The sequence below is a fragment of the Akebia trifoliata genome, chromosome 11 (assembly GCF_017979445.1).
Source record: "Akebia trifoliata isolate Shusen 1 chromosome 11, ASM1797944v1, whole genome shotgun sequence".
NCBI classification, from domain to species: Eukaryota; Viridiplantae; Streptophyta; class Magnoliopsida; order Ranunculales; family Lardizabalaceae; genus Akebia; species Akebia trifoliata.
In genome coordinates, this window is record NC_141385.1 from 35,369,108 (window position 1) to 35,388,714 (window position 19,607).

Sequence of the window (19,607 nt, forward strand, 5' to 3'; positions counted from 1 at the left end):
CTGATCAGATTTAACGGTTAGATATAGTTTGATTAGTGTCAGATTATTATGATAAGTTTTTTTAAGTGGCACAAATGACAGGTGTTTTAAATTAGTAAAATAATTGTGTCTTGTACTAAAACACAACAAATCAGAGTGGCGCAGCGGAAGCGTGGTGGGCCCATAACCCACAGGTCCCAGGATCGAAACCTGGCTCTGATAGAAAGAGAAAAGCTTCCCTTCCCACCCTTTTCTCTCTTTTTTTGGAATTTTGTTCAAATTCAACATTAAAATGCTAAGCCTTTAGTCCCACATCGCTTAAATATTAAAGATAATTATCATTGTTATACCTAAGAAACAAGAGTACTGGGCACGACCTTACTTGAACAGGATCTGTTCTATAGGCTCGTACCTCTGTATCCTTGAGTTCTAAGGAGACAGGAACCAAAGTCTGGAGGATGAATTATGACCGTTTGATCAGAGCGTGATTAACGGTAGATGTTTCACTGATTCAGGTCGTGGACCATCTCTGTAGAGGATCGTTCTCAGCATTGCTTTGGCGTGTTGAGATGGTCGTACGGTTGTTTGACAGACTCTCCCAACCCATTTTTGGCCCTTGTTTTATGAAACAAAATTTTCATGTTTTTTCCCAGATTTGGTTTGGTTTGGTTTTTTTTTGTTTTGTTTTTTCATGTTTTTTCCCAGATTTGGTTTGGTTTTTTTTTTTTTTTTTTTTTCATCTGTAAAGGATCGGTCTCTTGGTTGGCTGAGATGGTCGTAAGGTTGTCTGACAGACTTCATAATATATGTATTTTTCTTTTTAGGTAAAATTTGAGAAAAAAAAAGTTCAATTTTTTTAAAGTATTTGATAGAAAATTTGAGATGAGTTGATAAAGGTTTTTCAGAACTGCACTAAGATTGTGTTAAAATCTAAAACACTAGAAGACCCATTTCATAGTAACTCTTATCAAAGATGAGGAAGAACAAATTGAACTTCGCAGCAATCTGTTTAAATTGAAATTTCAATCAAACCCATTAAAGAGTACAACTTTTTCTTCAATTACATATAATTAAAGGTGGCGTCGAAAATAAACAAAATAGAATACAATAAACACACCACAAGAAGAGAAAATTAACTCAAAGAAAGAGAGGCCTAAGTAGACAGCATTGGCCAAACAAACAAATCAAATAGCTTGGCAAATTTGACTAAAAGACTGACTTTTCCTCTGTTTCTTAGGCTTTGGTGGCCGTAGAACCACCAAACAAAACTCACAAACAAGAAATTGCCCAAAAGACCATAATAATACCAAAATTCAATTTGATTCCAAGCACAAACAAATATATACCCTCCATTTTTTTTTCCTTCCAATGGTGCTTCAATTTCACTTCTTGGGCCAACCACGGTGGTAGTCGAAAGTCACAAAACACAAAATTTCAATAATTTTTTTTTTCCGTTTACAGATGAAGTGCACGTGCGTTGCATGTGAATAAATATTCATTTTATATAAAAATCATAAAATACTATTTTAAAATTCTAACAAAATTACATATAATGTACATTTTTGTGTGAATCAAATTTTGTGGTAATGCTCAAAATAATCCACACCACACTCTCTTTGTATACAAATAAGTGTAATGATTTCTTGGCTTAACCTGACAGGATATGTCAAAAACTCAACTGACATGTACCCTGTAAGAATCGTAGAATTATTTTTTCCCTCGGGATACACAATTGCACATTCCTTTTAAAGATTATGTATCCTTAGGAAAAAATCTAAGATTCTTGCACCTGCCACGCCAGTGAGTTTTTGAGTTACCCTGCCAAGTTGAGTTACAAAATCAGCACACTACAAATAAAATAAACCCATTTCACAAATAATTTTTTATTAATTTTTAAATAAAGTAAAATCTTACAATCTTAGGAATCCAAACAATTTGAAGAATCAATAGAGAGAGAGGCTTTACCATCTCATCTAGGCGGCACCTTCGTCACCACCTTTATATCTTACTCATAATAGCAAATACAACATGAACTTGAGATAACATCTTATTTTAGGTTCAACAAGATCGATAAGTTAAACAGTGAGCAAAAGTCGTGGTATATGTGAACAAGCAAACTTTTTAAAAAAGGTGTTCCATTTTTCTACCAAAATGTTAATTAAGATTAAATTCTTTTTTATTTATTTATGATAATTGTTTCTTGAGATTGGAAAATTGAGGATATAATAAGCGAACAATTGAGGGATCGCTGTCAAGGTCTAATGGCCTATAACCTAGTTTTAAGGTGAGTGTTGTGAAACCAAATGTTGGATTAAGAGTAATGTTGTCATTAATGTAAATGATACACAAGCAGCATTGCATGAACATACGAAGCTGCCTGCCCTGTTCATATACTTGGCCATATAGCATCTAGAAACAACACCAAATCATAATCACAATTCAGAAATTAAGAAAATAATATATATATGGGAAGCGTTCAGAGGCCCTAAAAAGAGCCAAACATTGTGCTAAACATTTTTAAAAATAGGGGTTAGAAGTTTCATAATGAGCTGATTATCTGTGAGGATGATCTCTATGACGAGGAGATCATCCTCACTAAAAATCAGCTAATTCCAAAACTTCTAACCCTAGTTTTGTTCTACAATATCTTAACATTATTACAAGAAATGGCAATGGTCTCAACTGCAGTCCAATCATATGCCTCTGACCACCAAATAGCCCAAAGATTAGTCTAAGGATTTACATGACAAATAAAAGGATGGTGGGATAACTATATCACACAAGACCAAAAAACTTTTATTTTACAAAAGAACAAAACTACTGAAGATGGACAACCCATTAAAGATGAACAAGGACAAGACATAGGAGATGCTGTCAATACCCTAATTTATGCTATAACAAAACATTTCATAGGAGATCCAGACCAATATAGAGATAAATCCTTTGAACTACTAACAAATCTAAAATGCCCAAAACTTCATGATTTCCGATCGTATAAAGATATTTTCCTTACTAAAGTAACGATAAGAACTGACTGCAACCAAAGCTTTTGGAAAGAAAAATTTATTTCTGGTCTTCCCACATTATTTGCAGAAAAAGTAAGAACAAAAATCAGATCCCTCAACAATGGCAACATCCCATACAATGATCTTACCTATGGACAAATCATTGGTTTTATCTATTCAGAAAGACTTAAACTCTGTAATGACCAAAGACTTCAACACAAACTTAAACAAGACCGTTTTTCCAGTCGTAGAGAATTAGGACAATTCTGTGAACAATGCGGTCTTTCTCCCCCTTTCTCTTCCTCTCCTTCCAAAACCTCCAAACATTCAAAAACTTTTCGCCTCCGATATAACAGATATAAACACAAACCAACTACAACTCCCTTATCAAAAGGTCAATCTTATAAAAAAAATAAAATCAAAGAAAAAACATTTTGAACGTTCTCAAAGCCAACAAACGAAACCAAAAAAGATACCTACATGTTATAAATGCGGGAAGATAGGACATTACAAAACCCAGTGTAAAGTAAAACAAAAAATAAATGAATTAGAAATAGACAAAAATTTAAAAAATACAATTATCCAACTTAATGATTAATTCAGATTATTCAAGTAATGAGACAGAATATGAATTGGATGACATGGAAAGTTCAAGTGACAATAATACACAATTCAAGGAAGAAACAAACAAACCATTACAGTTTTGTAACACCACATGTAGATGTAAATCAATAAATGTATTAACAAGAGAACAAAAAATACTGTTTGACTATATAGATAAAATAGAAAACCCAGACCTACAGAAAGAATATCTCTTAGAGTTAAGAGATTCAATAAAGAAAGAATAATCAATGACTAGGAACGTACCAAGTTATAACTTACAAGAGATATTTAAAAAATTTGATAAAACACAAAGAAAAGAAATAACTATACAAGATTTACAAAAAGAAATAAATCAAGTCAAGGAAGAAATCAACAGATTAAAGATAATATGCAAAGGATAACAGGAACAAATTGATATACTAAGCTTTAACAACCATAAACAAAAAGAAATTTTAGAAGAAGAAGAGGAAAATTATATTCAAATAATAAATAAAATATAATATCAAAAGTGGCTTATCAATATCCAACTTGTTGTCAACAAAGAATTTATGATAACAATTGTGGCCTTAGTCGATTCAGGACCAGATCTAAATTGTATACAAGAAGGTATTATACCAATCAAATACTTCGAAAAAACTACAGAAGGAATATCCACAGTAGATGGGTCAAGTTTAAAAATAAAATACAAACTTTCAGATGTACATGTCTGTAACCATGGTATATGTATAAATACCCATTTTATTTTAGTAAAAAATCTAACAAAATTTGTAATCCTAGGAGCACCATTCTTAGCATTAATACAGCCTTTCACAGTAGATCATACATGCATTAAATGCAGGCTCTTAGAACAAGAAATACACTTTAAATTCATACGAGAACCTCAAGAAAAAAAATAGATATAATTAAGAACAAAGCCATTAAGAATACAATTAACCTAGTAACTAAAAAAAAAAAACAATTAAAATTCCTAAAACAAGAAGTAAACTTTTTAAAAATAGAAGAACAGTTAAAAGACTCAAATCTTAAGATCAAAATACAAAAGTTAAAAGAAAATCTAGAAAAGGAAGTTTGCTCTAATCTACCTAATGCCTTTTGACACAGAAAAAAACATGAGATCAATCTTCCCTATGAACTGGAATTTAATGAGAAAACCATTAAAACTAAAGCCAGACCAATTTAGATGAATAATGAAACTTTAGAATATTGCAAACAAGAAATACAATACCTATTAGAGAAAAAACTAATAAGGCTCAGTAATTCTCCTTGGAGTTGTACAATATTTTATGTCCAGAAACATTCAGAAGTAGAAAGAGGAACTCCCAAACTAGTAATAAATTATAAACCTCTAAATGACGCTCTTAGATGGATTATGTATCCAATCCTAAACAAAAAAGACCTTTTAAACAGATTATATGAAGCAACAATTTTCTCAAAATTTGACATGAAGTCAGGATTTTGACATATACAAGTAGCAGAAAAAGAAAGATATTTAACTGCTTTCACTGTACCATTTGGTCATTATGAATGGAATGTAATGCCATTTGGGCTCAAAAATGCTCCAAGTGAATTTCAAAAAATAATGAATGATATTTTTAACCAAATTTCAAAATTCATAATAGTATACATAGATGATGTTTTAATATATTCTAAATCTATAGAACAACATTGGAAACACTTAGAAATTTTTGTCAACACAATTAAGTTTCATGGGCTGGTAGTTTCAACACCAAAAATAATATTATTCCAGACTCAAATAAGATTTCTAGGACACAACATTTTAAATGGAACCATTATTCCCATTGATAGATCATTGCAATTTGCAAATAAATTTCTTGATGAAATAAAAGACAAAAAATAGTTGCAAAGGTTCCTAGGTAGCCTTAATTATATAAAAGATTTCTATCAAAACCTTCATATTATAGCTAAACCATTATTTTAAAGATTAAGAAAGAAGACTCCAGAATGGACAACTGTCCATACAGAAGCAGTTAGACAAGTAAAGCTAAGATTACAATAAATCCTGGTCTAAATATTCCTGATCCCAAATTAACAAAAATAGTAGAAACAGATGCAAGTGACCTAGGATATGGAGGAATATTGAAACAAGAAAAAGATAAACAAGAACAGCTAATCATGTTACTTCTCGAGCTTGGAACCCAATACAACAAAAATATTCAACAGTAAAAAAGGAGATTTTGTCAATAATTTTGTGTATTTCAAAATTCCAAGAAGACTTATTAAACCAAGAATTTCTCTTACGAATAGATTGCAAGTCAGCAAAATTTATTTTAGAAAAGGATGTTAAAAATATTGCTTAAAAACATATTTTTGCTAGATAGCAAGCTATATTATCAATTTTTTATTTCAAAATAGAATATATAAAAGGAGAAGCTAATTCTATTTTAGATTTTCTTACCAGAGAATTTTTACAAGGTAAAAAAGATGACAGATAGTCCTTCTCCATCAAGACTCAAGTCTAAAAGCTCTTATGTTATGTCACCCCCAGTTCCAAAAGCTATTCCAGTTAATCCTTCACAATTTGGTTCTCCAAGTAATCTCTCAAACAAATTTCAAGTACTAGGAACTACCAGTCCAATAAAATCTTATGCCCAAACAATAACCGGTTCTTCTTCCCAAAATCCCTAAAATATTGAACATGTTCCTATTTTTTCTTTGAAACCTCAGTATATCTACAAACCTAATTTAATTCCAATAATGGCAGTAGAACCTAAACTAGAGAAATCATGTCCAAAAACCTTTGCTCAATCAATCTTTATAAAATCAAACCAATTCATCTCCTCAATTCCAACAAACACTCAAAGGTTTTATGAATTTATTCTAGTTGATACAAATTCTGCCCTTATTACCCATGTTTCAGACAAAAATGACCCCAGTAAAATTTCTTATTCCAAGTATCAGATTTTGAAAGTTCTTACCCTTACCACTTGAGGGCAAAACCCAAATACCATGAAAAGGTTCTTCTAGACATTCAATCCCCAGTTCTACAATTATTGAGATTACTAAAAAGCCTGGTTTAATGCTTTCACATTCCAAAATGAACAATATAACCACTCATGATTTTTCCTGTTCAATGATCAAATCAATGTTCAATTTCCTAATTGGATCTCTGAATAGTAGACCCAATATCGACCAATCTCAGCCATTTTACCAGTACTAGTTCATGAAGGTTTTTAGTTTTTTATTAAGAATTTCTCTACTCCAGACAATTTGTTAAAAATTCCAAATTTATTAATCTTTTTTGCACAATTTTCCCTAGCATGGATTTCCTGTTGGGAATACTGTATAGGAACTATATCCCAACTCCAACCAAACCCATTTTTAGCAAGAAAATTCAAAGTAAAATGGTGGGCAAACTTACGATTTGAGAAAGCCACCAAAGCAGGTGTCACAACATGGCTCCACAATCATCCGCAACAATCAAGAATCATTGCACCAAGTTCTTCAAAATTTCCTCTATCCAAGTCATAGATCCAGTCCAGACTAGCAGGTGCTACTACCAAGGCAGAAATGCGTAAACATTTGTTGGAAGCTTTATTTCAAGTTGATGAAGAAGAAGAACCAGATAATCTCGAAGACTTCACTTTACTCAATGAGGATGACTGTGATGGGATTCTTCCCCCTTGTCATTATTAGAATCAGTAATTTGAAAACAGATGAAAATTCAGCATCCAGTAAATCAGAATTAAGTACTGTAAATGTTTAAATTAAATAATTGTCCATTTTACGAACTGTAGAGCATAGCCACAGTTCTGTTCAGTTTCAAGTCTTGTAATAGATAAAGATCAATCTTTAGTGGGAAACCACTCAAAGGCAGCCCATGTGCTGTTAAAGATTCTTCTTTATCCCTTTGTCCAGTAGTGGTTATATGAGTCACCAAGTAGTTCTTATCCTCTCCATTCAAATCAACCACCTATCTCTATCTGTTTCGAAGAAAATCTTGTCTTCATATGAAAAATAATATTTTCCAGAGTATTCTTGAATCATTCCTCTCTTCTAAAGGTCAGCCAACTATCCTAATGAGTCAGAGTCAATTATTCTTATCCCTTTATCAATAACAGTATACTCTCCTAAAACTTCCATTCCATAAAAACCAGCCACCTGTCCCAATACTATTCGGATTCCAAATTCCCAATTTCAAATCCGTAGTCTTTAAATAGAAACAAAAACTTCATGAGGAAGGCATTCGAATTTTACCTGCTCCTCAACTTTGAAAGAATTTTCAAAAAACTTTCAACCTTTCATTCTTAGTCTCCCTTGTCAAAACCATTAAACTCTCAACCCATTTCAAAGGTCAAATAACTACTTCGATACTTTGGTAATAATCTATTTTTCTTTTAAAATATTTGTAAGATTTGTAATAGTGTTTTATAATAGTGTGCCTTTTATCATCTCTTAAAATTTTAAAAATTTCAATTTCATGCTTAGATAAAATTTTGAAATTGAAGAAAGATATCAATTGCTTAGAGTTTATTTAGCAGATTTAGTTACTATAGAACTTTCATATTCAGAACAAGGAAGACCTAGAGACCAAAGATATTGGGATAATCATTTTCTACTTGAAGAAACCAGACAAGAATTTAATTTAGTTTCAAAATTAAGATTTGAAGAAAGGAACCCTTGGATTAGATTTTTATCAGAAGAACAAAGAATAGGATTTAGATTTTAGATGAGTGTCGTGAAACCAAATGTTGGATTAAGAGTAATGTTGTCATTAATGTAAATGATACACAAGCAGCATTGCATGAACATACAAAGCTGCCTGCCCTATTCATATACTTGGCCATATAACGTCTAGAAACAACAGCAAATCATAATCACAATTCAGAAATTAAGAAAATAATATGTATATGAGAAGCGTTCAAAGGCCCTAAAAAAGAGCCAAACATTGTGCTAAACATTTTTAAAAATAGGGGTTAGAAGTTTCATAATGGGCTGATTATTTGTGAGGATGATCTCTATGATGAGGAGATCATCCTCACTAAAAATCAGCTTATTCTAAAACTTCTAACCCTAGTTTACAAGTTGAAGAATCATGTACCGTCTGATTTTTATAAATCACTTTTGATGATGTTAGAAGTTTCAGAATGGGCTGATTTTTGGTCAGAATGATTTCCTCATTATAAAGACCATCTTCACAAAAAATCAGCCCATTCTGAAACCTCAAACCCATATTTTGAAAAATGTTTGGTTTTCTTTAGGGTCTCAGAATGCCATATATATAGGGAAATGTTCAACACCAAACATTTTTCAAAACATGGGTTAGAAGTTTTGGAATTAGCTGATTTTTGGTGAGGATGATCTCTACACTGTAGAGATCATCATCACCAAAAATCAGCCAATTCCAAAACTTCTAACCCCATAAAAAATGATTTACAAAAAATGGACGGTCCACAATTTTTCAACTTGTAAACATGGGGCTAGAAGTTTTGGAATGGGCTGATTTTTGGTGAGGAGATCATCCTCACCAAAAATCAGCCCATTCCTGTAAGAAAAAAATGGTTGGCTAAAATATTGGCCAAAATGTTTGGTGCTGAACGGGACCCCATATATATATATATATATATATATATATATATATATATATATACATATATGGGAAATGTTCAGCAACAAACATTTTGGCAAAACATTTTTCAAAACATGGGTTAGAGGTTTTGGAATGAGCTGATTTTTGGTCAGGATGATCTCTACGGTGAGGAGATCATTCTCACCAAAAATCAGCCCATTCCAAATCTTCTAACCCCATAAAAAATGGTTGACAAAAAATGGACGGTCCATGATTTTTCAACTTGTAAATTGGGGCTAGAAGTTTTGGAATGGGCTGATTTTTGGTGAGGATGATCTCCTCACCGTAGAGATCATCCTCACCAAAAATCAGCCCATTCCAAAATCTCTAACCCATGTTTTGAAAAATGTTTTGCCAAAATGTTTGTTGCTGAATGGGACCCTATATATATATATAGGGTCCCGTTCACCACCCTACGCTTTACCAAACATGTTTTGTCCTACATGGGTTAGAAGTTTTGGAATAGGCTGATTTTTGGTGAGGATGATCTCTATGGTGAGGAGATCATCCTCACCAAAAATCAGCCCATTCCAAAACTTCTAACCCCATAAAAAATGGTTTATAAAAAATGGACGGTCCATGATTTTTCAACTTGTAAACATGGGGCTAGAAATTTCGGAATGGGCTGATTTTTGGTGAGGATGATCTTCTAATCGTAGAGATCATTCTCACAAAAAATCAGCCCATTCCAAAATTTTTATCCCATGTAGGACAAAACATGTTTGGTAAAAAGTAGGGTAAAGTGTAGGGTGTTGAACATTTCCTATATATATAGGGAAATGTTCAGCACCAAACATTTTGGCAAAACATTTTTCAAAACATGGGTTAGAAGTTTTGGAATGGGCTGATTTTTGGTGAGGATGATCTTTACGCTGAGGAGATCATCATCATAAAAAATCAGCCCATTCCAAAACTTCTAACCCAATCAAAAATGGTTTACAAAAAATGGACGGTCCACAATTTTTCAACTTGTAAACATGGGGCTAGAAGTTTTGGAATGGGCTGATTTTTGGTGATGATGATCTCCGAAATCAGCCCATTCCAAAACTTCTAACCCGTGTAGGACAAAAATGATTGGCTGAAATGTTAGCCAACATTTTAGAAGTTTTGGAATGGGCTGATTTTTGGTGATGATGATCTCTACGGTGAGGAGATCATCTTTACCAAAAATCAGCCCATTCCAAAACTTCTAGCCCCATGTTTACAAGTTGAAAAATCGTGGACCGTCCATTTTTTGTAAACCATTTTTGATGGGGTTAGAAGTTTTGGAATGGGCTGATTTTTGATGATGATGATCTCCTCACCGTAGAGATCATCCTCACCAAAAATCAGCCCATTCCAAAACTTCTAACCCATGTTTTGAAAAATGTTTTGCCAAAATGTTTGGTGCTGAACATTTCCCATATATATATAGAGGGAAGTGTTCGGAGGCCCTAAAGAGAGCCAAACATTGTGCCAAACATTTTTTAAAATAGGGGTTAGAAGTTTTGGAATGAGCTGATTTTTGGTGAGGATGATCTCTATGATGAAGAGATCATTCTCACAAAAAATCAGCTTATTTTAAAACTTTTAAGCCTAGTTTACAAGTTAAAGAATCGTGGACCGTCCGATTTTTGTAATTCAGTTTTGATGGAGTTAGAAGTTTCGGAATGGGCTGATTTTTGGTGAGGGTGATTTTCTCATCATAGAGATCATCATCACAAAAAATTAGCTCATTTTGAAACTTCTAACCTATACATTGAAAAATATTTGGCACAATGTTTGGCTCTCTTTAGGACCTTTGAACGCCACCCATATATATATATATAGGGTCCCGTTCAGCACCCTAAGTTTTACCACACACTTTGACAAACGCGTTTTGTCCTACATGGGTTAGAAGTTTCGGAATGGGCTGATTTTTGGTGAGGATGATCTCTATGGTGAGGAGATCATCCTCACCAAAAATCAGCACATTCCAAAACTTCTAACCCCATCAAAAATGATTTACAAAAATGGACGGTCCACGATTTTTCAACTTGTAAACATGGGGCTAAACATTTTGGAATGGGCTGATTTTTGGCGAGGATGATCTTCTAATCATAGAGATCATCCTCACCAAAAATCAGCCCATTCCAAAACTTCTAACCCATGTAGGACAAAAAACGTTTGTCAAAGTGTGTGGTAAAACTTAGGGTGCTGAACATTTCCCATATATATATATATATACACTTGATCTTAAGAAAAATAGATTGATTGGAGACTTATAGCCATTCAATATGGACCATCTTTCCTCATTGACTTCAAACCCATTTCCTTTTTCCCCATGATGGTATGTGTGGGACTCTGGAAATAATTTGCAATTAATCTCATTGGCCCTTTATGTGTAGATGATATACATATGTCAAGCAACAATATAGGCCCATGGGTTGGAAATGTTGAAAAGTAGTGAGTTTCTTTGTACAGAAAAATAATTATAAAATATTATTTTCATTATCACACACCATCATGTACTCAAACAGTGTTCTGCATATACATTTGAAACAAAAAGAACAAAACTCTTTACTATAAAAAATAAATAAATATGTTTTGCATTCTGATATAATAATTTTTTTTTTTGGTTTAGATGGTCTAGATATTCAAATCCTAATTTCTAACTCATAGTTCTCAGTATAATCCTTAATTCACGAAGAAATGTATTAAAAAAAAAAAAAAAAATACAAATGGCAATTCTCCACATTAAATTCAAAAAAAAAAAAAAAGATAATAGAGATTTTGAGTAAGTGTTTGCATAATCCTTGGCCAGTTTTTATATACACGAACAAGTTCAGATTCAACAATTACTCAGCTAGGAATCAATTCAGTTAGTTCGGCAAAATTTTGGGCTCAGGGATAGTTGGAAATTTTTTTGAGCAAAGTGTATAGTGTCGAAAAATTTCCAATTTTTGGGAAAACTGGAGATTTTTTTAATTTTTTTAAAATAGTAATAGTAGAGTTTTCATATAAATAAATAATTAAAAAAACACTGATTTTCTTCACTCACAAATATTTGATGAACTTTTTTACTATGCTTCTATTTGCTAAAAATGGATTTTTTTGATAGACCCCTTTTCGAAGATTTATTTTTTCTTCAAAATTTTCAACTATACTTGTGTATGTTTGGCATGAAGTTACAAAGTTACGATACCATGCAACGTTTTCGAGAAGTGGAAGCTTAACCTATTTGATGATGAGCATTGATCATACTCAAAGAAAGATATATCCTCGGGAACGCTTGTATATGAGATGGAAATGTATAATGTCCCGATGATCAATAACAAAATTAAAACCCAATTTACGATTCGATTCTTCCAGGATTCCATGTCGAGTTGCTGGATTATGGAAATGGTGAATGTTCTTCTTGGTCTCAGGCCAGCTTTGGATCAAAGGGTTTTTGCTACTTAGGATTTTATTTATTTCAATAATCATTTCTTCTTAGACTCAAATACGTAAATAGGAAATTAGAGTTCAATATGTATACTAAAAATAGTAGATCTAAGGGTTGAGATTGCTAGATTGGATATTTTTTTCATAGCTAACCCTTGGATAGATTGACAATCTCATCAAATTGACTTTCCTATAAAATTGTGGTCATGATTTTACAGTTAAAAGCTTTAATTCTAACTTCTTATTGTTTACCTGATTCAACACAAATTTTTTAGTACACAAAATGACATGTTTTAAATTAATAAAATTATTGTGTATCGTATATCAACAAATCAGAGTGGCGCAGCGGAAGCGTGGTGGGCCCATAACCCACAGGTCCCAGGATCGAAACCTGGCTCTGATAGAAAAAGAGAAAAGCTTCCCTTCCCACCTTTTTTCTCTTTTTTTGGAATTTTATTTAAAATTCAACATTAAAATGCTAAGCCTTTAGTCCCACATCGCTTAAATATTGAAGATAATTAAACTTGTTATACCTAAGAAACAAAAGTAATGGATACGACCTTACTTGAACAGGATCTGTTCTATAGGCTCGTACCTCTGTATCCTTGAGTTCTAAGGAGACAGGAACCAAAGTCTGGTGGATGAATTATGACCGTTCGATCAGAGCGTGATTAACGGCTGATGATTTACTGACTCTGGTCGTGGACCATCTCTGTAGAGGATCGTTCTCAGCATTGCTTTGGCGTGCTGAGATGGTCGTACGGTTGTCTGACAGACTCCCCCAACCAAAATTTTAGGCCCTAAAACAAAATTATTTGTTGTTTAATGAAACAAAATTTTCATTTTTTTTCCCAGATTTGGTTTGTTTGTTTGCCCTAAAACAAAATTATTTGTTGTTTAATGAAACAAAATTTTCATTTTTTTTCCCAGATTTGGTTTGTTTGTTTGTTTTTTTTCTGGGTTTTGTTGTTCTCTTGGCTGGCTGAGATGGTGGTAAGGTTATATGAAAGACTTCATAATATATATATATATATATATATATTTTTTTTTAGATAAAATTTGAGAAAAAAAAAATCCATTTAAAAAAAAAAAAGTATTTGATAGAAAAAATTTGAGATGAGTTGATAAAGGTTTTTCAGAACTGCACTAAGATTGTGTTAAAATCTAAAACACTAGAAGATCCATTTCATAGTAACTCTTATCCTTTATAAGGAAGAACTAATTGTACTTCACAGCAATCTTTAAATTGAAATTTCAATCAAACCCATTAAAGAGTACAACTTTTTCTTCAATTACATATAATCAAAGGTGGCGTTGAAAATAAACAGAATAGGATACAATAAACACACCACAAGAAGAGAAAATTAACACAAAGAAAGAGAGGTCTAAGTAGTCAGCATTAGCCAAATAAATCAAATAGCTTCGCAAATTTGACTAAAGAATGTGGCAAAGACTTGGCCTTTTCCTCTGTTTCTTGGGCTTTGGTGGCCGGAGAACCACCTTGATTGCAGTATCAAATACGACCTTCACATTCTGCAATTCAAACAAAAGTCACAAACAAGAAATCACCAAAAGACCAAAACAATAGTTCCCGACCAGGTCATCATCCTTGCCAAAATTCAATTTGATTTGAAGAACAAGCATTTGACATATAAAGGATTAAATTTCTATACCGTTAACGCCTTGGTGCTTTTGCTATATTGGTTAGGTTTGTATTAAATGGTCTCAAACCCAACACTATGTCTTGGGTTCGTATTTCATTGTCATTTTTAAGTTCTTTAGCCAACTATTTGTTATCGGCAACATAGAAGTCTACATAGATCAATATATAGAATCAGATGGCATACACGATAGCTATGATTGCCTGCTTGGGGAACGTTTCATCCCATCAAGCAATAGTCCCACTCCCTTGCATGTACCAATCAATAATGCCTCTAGGCCTATGTTGTTATGGCCTAGTGTTAATGGGTATATTTTCTTGAAGAGTAAAAGATGTGACCAAATATTCAAACCTGTTGTGTCTTTGAACTGCACTCAACATAGGCCAATGCACCTATTTGCTTCTGTAGTTCTTCACCCTGAAATACCCAAAATATATACATAAAGCTATGCTTTTACTGTCATCAAAGCCGCATCCTTATGTCACATACAAGAGAGATAACATTCAAGACTCGAGAGAAAATACAGAAAATAAATAATAATTGTTCTTTTTTGCCGATCCATGAAGAAACAACAGTGCGGTAACTTGTAACCCACTATGAATTAATATTTTTGTGCCAATTTGGCGATCTTCCGGCTTTATGTTTTCTAAAATTGTAATGAAGGTATTAAAAAGGGAAACTGAGCTCAGATAGAAACTTCAGATGGGTCTTTACGAGGGTATGTTTTTCAAAAATCTTGACAAGCTTCCTTCTCCCATTCTAGACGAGTTTATTGTTCTTGGACAAAACCGCCAGTGGGTATGATCACCATTAACACTGATGGGGCTTTCTCTACTCTAAGAGGAGGCTATGGAGCCATCATTCGTGACTTTGAGGGTAATGAGATGGCTGCCCTGGCAGGTTGCGATACTCCTAGATCTGTTTTACATCATGAGTTACAGGGTATCTGGCTTGCTGCAGCCTCCAACACCTCGAGAATCACTATCCAACCTGATTCCTTAGAGGTGGTGAACATCCTCAATGACACTTGGAGCTGCCCTTGGCATGTTCACTACTTGATCCTCTTGATTAGGAGCCTTCTCCCAAGATTCCAAGGGGCCCCCTTCACCCATATTTTTAGAGAAGCTAACAGGGCTGCTGCTGATATGCTAGCTTCGATGAACATAGTTTAGGTTGCATTGTTTTGGATTGTAATTCGCTTCCTAGTGCTCTGTTACCTATTCTTGTTCAGGATAAGAGGGGGATGCGTTATGTGAAGTTGTAGCTGGTTTGGGTCTGCCTTAACCCAGATGATCTTCCAAAAAAAAAAAAAACAGCTTTAGTGTGCCAACAGCAAACATAGGCATTCAAGGTGCAAATAGGAAAAATGAAGACAATGGCAGAAGCTCCAACCTTTTATCCATCAAAAGCTTTGTAAAAACTAGTTTAGATATATAGGGTAACAAAAGATCAAAAGAGGCATCAATTCTTGTAAAAGAATTAAGTAAATTGTATGTTTTGTTACTTAAAAGGGCTGTCTTCTACAAGAAAATATAAGGCGCAGTGCGTGGGAAAAGGGGCCCTTGCAGCTTCAAGTGCCATCAAATGGTGTTATATCATGGGGGCCTTCACGACATAACACCTCCCATGTACTGTCAATTGCATTTGAGGCTGTGAGGTGAGTCCTTTCAAGACAAACTGCACATACTAAATTCACTCCAATTCTTCAAAGGCAACTGATTTCATCACTTAACAAGTGACCATCAAGTATTTCAAATAATCTACACCTACCTGCCAAGATTTTGAAAAAACTTGCTTGGTTTAAAGCCAAAATTGAGTTCACTTTGTTGAATTACTAGGCACTTCTCCCGACACTGTTATTGTTCCTTTTTTATATAAAATCAATGAAAAACTCTTCCTAGAAGAGAAAATGGTTTTAGAACTCAAGGCATACCTGTGCTGTTGAAATCGTACGTGCGCCTGGGTGATCCATGTAGAATTGCTTGTCTTCTCTCAAATCTGTCATCCCAAAGAACCCCTTAATCATCAAACAACTCAAAGTGAAACTTTTTTTTTCCTGATAGCTAAGTGGGTGAAGTCCAGATTTTGATCCTAAGGTCGAGGTACTACCACCCATATACTTTACCAACTCACTAAGTAGGCAACTTCAAGGGAAATAAAAATAGGTAGATACTTCTTCCTTCCTAACATCTACTATCTATGGGCCACCGTTAACCACATTAATTCCATCTTTGGGTAAAACACTAAATTAGTTATGTTTTACTCCAAACATGAAGGAGAAATAAATATCCTTTTTAGAGCTCAAGTTTCACCATTGTACCTACATTTTGTGCCCAAGGGTTTCAGTTGTCTCATGGTTATTTTTACCGATTGATCTTCCAACAGCAGATTAGTATGAGAAAAAAAAACTCCTCTTCAGTGGTGGTTACTGAATTAAATAGGTTTCAAGTTAAGAAATTTCTCACACATCACCCCGTTGCACTTAATTTCAATTTGCTTTGATTTTAGTACTTTCCAATTATCATCAACGAGAGGCCTACTCTAGGATCCGACTTTTCCACCAATTCAAAGAAGGTTCATACTCTAGGATAAGAACAACCTGACTCTTTGAACTAAATAGGTTTCAAGTTATGTTGTGTTAATCACATATTCATCTCCCAAAAGCAAGATTAGTGGCCTATTTAATAAATAAATAAAATGCGATTAAACCCGTCAGAGGATATGATTTCCCTTGCAACACTTATACAAGATCATATTTTGCCACTCAACTTGTTAAGTGTTTACATCATCACTGTCATCCAAAACTAATCAAAATACTTTTGGGGTTGGATTCTTGTTAATTTAACCAAATTCCCCTTAATTCTTTGGAGGTTTTTGAACAATTTTCATAGGGGGCAGTCTAGGCATTATCAATGAATAGAAATGATGAGATCATGTTGAAAGAATGAGTACATCACCTAATTTGGTGCCCACAAGCACAATGGGAACTGATGGGGCATAGTGTCTCAGCTCAGGGACCCACTTCTCCCACATAACAAAAGACAGAAAAACAAAAAAAGAAAGAATTAGAAAATAATAACTGTTAAGATCACGCCATCTTTACCAATTTTTTGAGAATATTGAAGTAAATAAGGAGGGGCAGAAGAAAATCTTACTTTTTTGGATATGTTCTCAAAGCTTGGCCTACTGATTAGAGAGAAAGCAAGAATGAAAACATCTGCCCCTCTATAGCTGAGAGGCCTAAGTCTGTTGTAGTCTTCTTGACCTGCATAGAGAAGTTTTGAAATTTTAAAATATATCTAAAGAGCAAGAAAATCTTAAGCTCCCACCTTTCCTTTCCCTACATCAAGTTTACAAGATAATTAAAGTATGAATAGAAATAGCTCTAATTACTAAGAATTGATAGAAATAATTCAAAGAAAAAGAGAAAAAAAAAACTAGAAATTTAGCAACAATGAGATGGGGTTCTGATATTTGTATCTTGAAAATAAAAAATACAACCAATTACTCAAAACTGACAGGAATAAACTAGATTTGGAGTTCTGAACAATTTTCCATAATTTATAGATTTTTTTCTTCTTCTAAGATTTCTCTTACATTTTGGCAATTTCTAATGTAACTAATTTTACACATTTGGCACAAATTTTCAAATTCTGTTTCAGTTTGATTGATTTTAACATTTCAGAATTTTGAAAAGTCAAACAAGTGGGACAAAGTTTTATACAAAATTTCAACAAAAGTTTCAAATTTTCGAGATTCATCTCGATTGAATCTGGTCCAAAACTGATGCCAATATCTGAATCTAAAGAAGTAATAACAATTCCAAAGACTCAACATGGACAATAGCGAACGATGAAGTATTAAAAACCAGGAAATCGTTTTTCTTCCTAAAATTCAAAGAATCTGATGATGATGTTATCTTCAACTGGTAATTTTTAATGTACACAATTCAAACAATCCAAATAAATCTAACCCACAAAATGGATTTTTTCAATTATTTGGAAAGAAGCCGACATTATTGCTGATTTGAGGAGAATGTCTCCAATTTTCTTCAATCTATAATACTAATTTCCTACTTATCATTGATGGGTTTTCTCTACTTTTTCTTTCTGTTTCCAAGTGATGGTATATTTCAATTATCCATTTGAGAGAAACCCCATCAAAGAATTTCTCAAAGAAATTGATCATGAAAACAAGAAATAATCAGAACACAGAGAGAGAGAGAGAGAGAGAGAGAGAGAGAGAGAGAGAGAGAGAGAGAGAGAGAGAGAGAGATTACCAGCAGTATCCCAAAGACCAAGACTAATAATCTGCCCATCAACCACAACACTTGCGCTGAAGTTATCAAAAACAGTTGGAACATAATCCTAAGGTAACCATTCCAACAAAGAAAAATCATAAGAGATCATCAAATTAAGAAAAAAAGAAAAGGGAAGATAAGAATTAAAAAAAAAAAAAAAAAAAAAAAAAAGAAGTTATAAGAGATCAAATTAAAAGAAAAAAAATACAGTTGGGAAGGTGTTGCTGGTGTAGGAGATGAGAAGACATGTCTTTCCAACAGCTCCATCTCCAATTGTAACACATTTGATGAACTTGGAAGTGCTCATCTCATCATCCCAACAAAACACAAAAATCAAAGAAACCAAAAGACCCTTTAGACAACTCTCCCTTCTCTGTTGCTTCTACATACTCTCTCTCTCTCTCTCTGCACCTTGTTTTATTGTTTCTGTTAAGAATTGCAGAGATGAGCCCTTTTCAAATTTCTCTCTCTTCTCCTCTTAGTATATTATATTGGAAAGAGAGAGAGAGAGAGAGGCCCACATAAAGAAGAACTTTAATTTGAGCTTTCTTAGGAGGGAAAAGGTGTTGTGATGACTGTTTTTTGAGCTGGCGAAGAGGCCCAGATGGTAAGTGGAGAAAGATTACCTGGTTATGGTCATGGTTTTAAAACTCGTCCGAGACTGGACGTATCGCCCATGTTAGCTCGATATCGGGGTTGAACGAGATTAACTCACAAATCTATTTGAGACATTCACGTATCGTGAGATAAGCAAGACGTCTTAGATGAGATTTTGCATAATCTCGTCCGAGACAAACAATAGTAATGAATAAATCACGAGATAAACGATATGTATTGGACAAGATTTTGAAAATCTTGTTCGAGTTAAATGTTCTCAACCCTATATTCTTTCATCCAAATTGATTTTTCTTCATTTTTTCAACTAAGTGAACAAAAAAAAGCAAGGTTTTGGAGAAAAACTTTATCTTTTTCATCCGATTCAAGACGAAATCAGATGAAGAACATAAAATATACGTAACAATGAAAATGAAACACACGTAATAATATAAATCTTTAATTTATTTATTTTG

General features: G+C 33.5%; 1 protein-coding gene and 4 non-coding genes across 5 annotated transcripts; 4 read left to right on the plus strand and 1 right to left on the minus strand.

Annotated features, from left to right (window-relative positions):
- The first annotated feature begins 129 nt into the window (after positions 1 to 129).
- Positions 130 to 201, plus strand: TRNAM-CAU (transfer RNA methionine (anticodon CAU)). Its single transcript has one exon. It is a non-coding gene; the product is annotated as a tRNA-Met (tRNA).
- Positions 202 to 351: 150 nt separating this feature from the next.
- On the plus strand, positions 352 to 574 carry LOC147391389 (small nucleolar RNA U3). The gene has a single exon (XR_015170352.1). It is a non-coding gene; the product is annotated as a small nucleolar RNA U3 (small nucleolar RNA).
- Positions 575 to 12,907: 12,333 nt separating this feature from the next.
- Positions 12,908 to 12,979, plus strand: TRNAM-CAU (transfer RNA methionine (anticodon CAU)). Its single transcript has one exon. It is a non-coding gene; the product is annotated as a tRNA-Met (tRNA).
- Positions 12,980 to 13,131: 152 nt separating this feature from the next.
- Positions 13,132 to 13,354, plus strand: LOC147391391 (small nucleolar RNA U3). Its single transcript, XR_015170351.1, has one exon. It is a non-coding gene; the product is annotated as a small nucleolar RNA U3 (small nucleolar RNA).
- A 444-nt stretch (positions 13,355 to 13,798) lies between these two features.
- LOC147391392 (rac-like GTP-binding protein RAC2) lies at positions 13,799 to 19,053 on the minus strand. The gene is made up of 7 exons (XM_086459664.1): positions 18,746 to 19,053; positions 18,517 to 18,604; positions 17,393 to 17,502; positions 17,195 to 17,258; positions 16,171 to 16,235; positions 14,589 to 14,654; positions 13,799 to 14,109 (listed from the first exon to the last, which is right to left on the minus strand). The coding sequence occupies exons 1-7, from the start codon at positions 18,842 to 18,844 to the stop codon at positions 14,011 to 14,013; spliced, it is 591 nt and encodes a 196-aa protein (XP_086315790.1). The 5' UTR covers positions 18,845 to 19,053; the 3' UTR covers positions 13,799 to 14,010.
- Between the last annotated feature and the right edge of the window lie 554 nt (positions 19,054 to 19,607).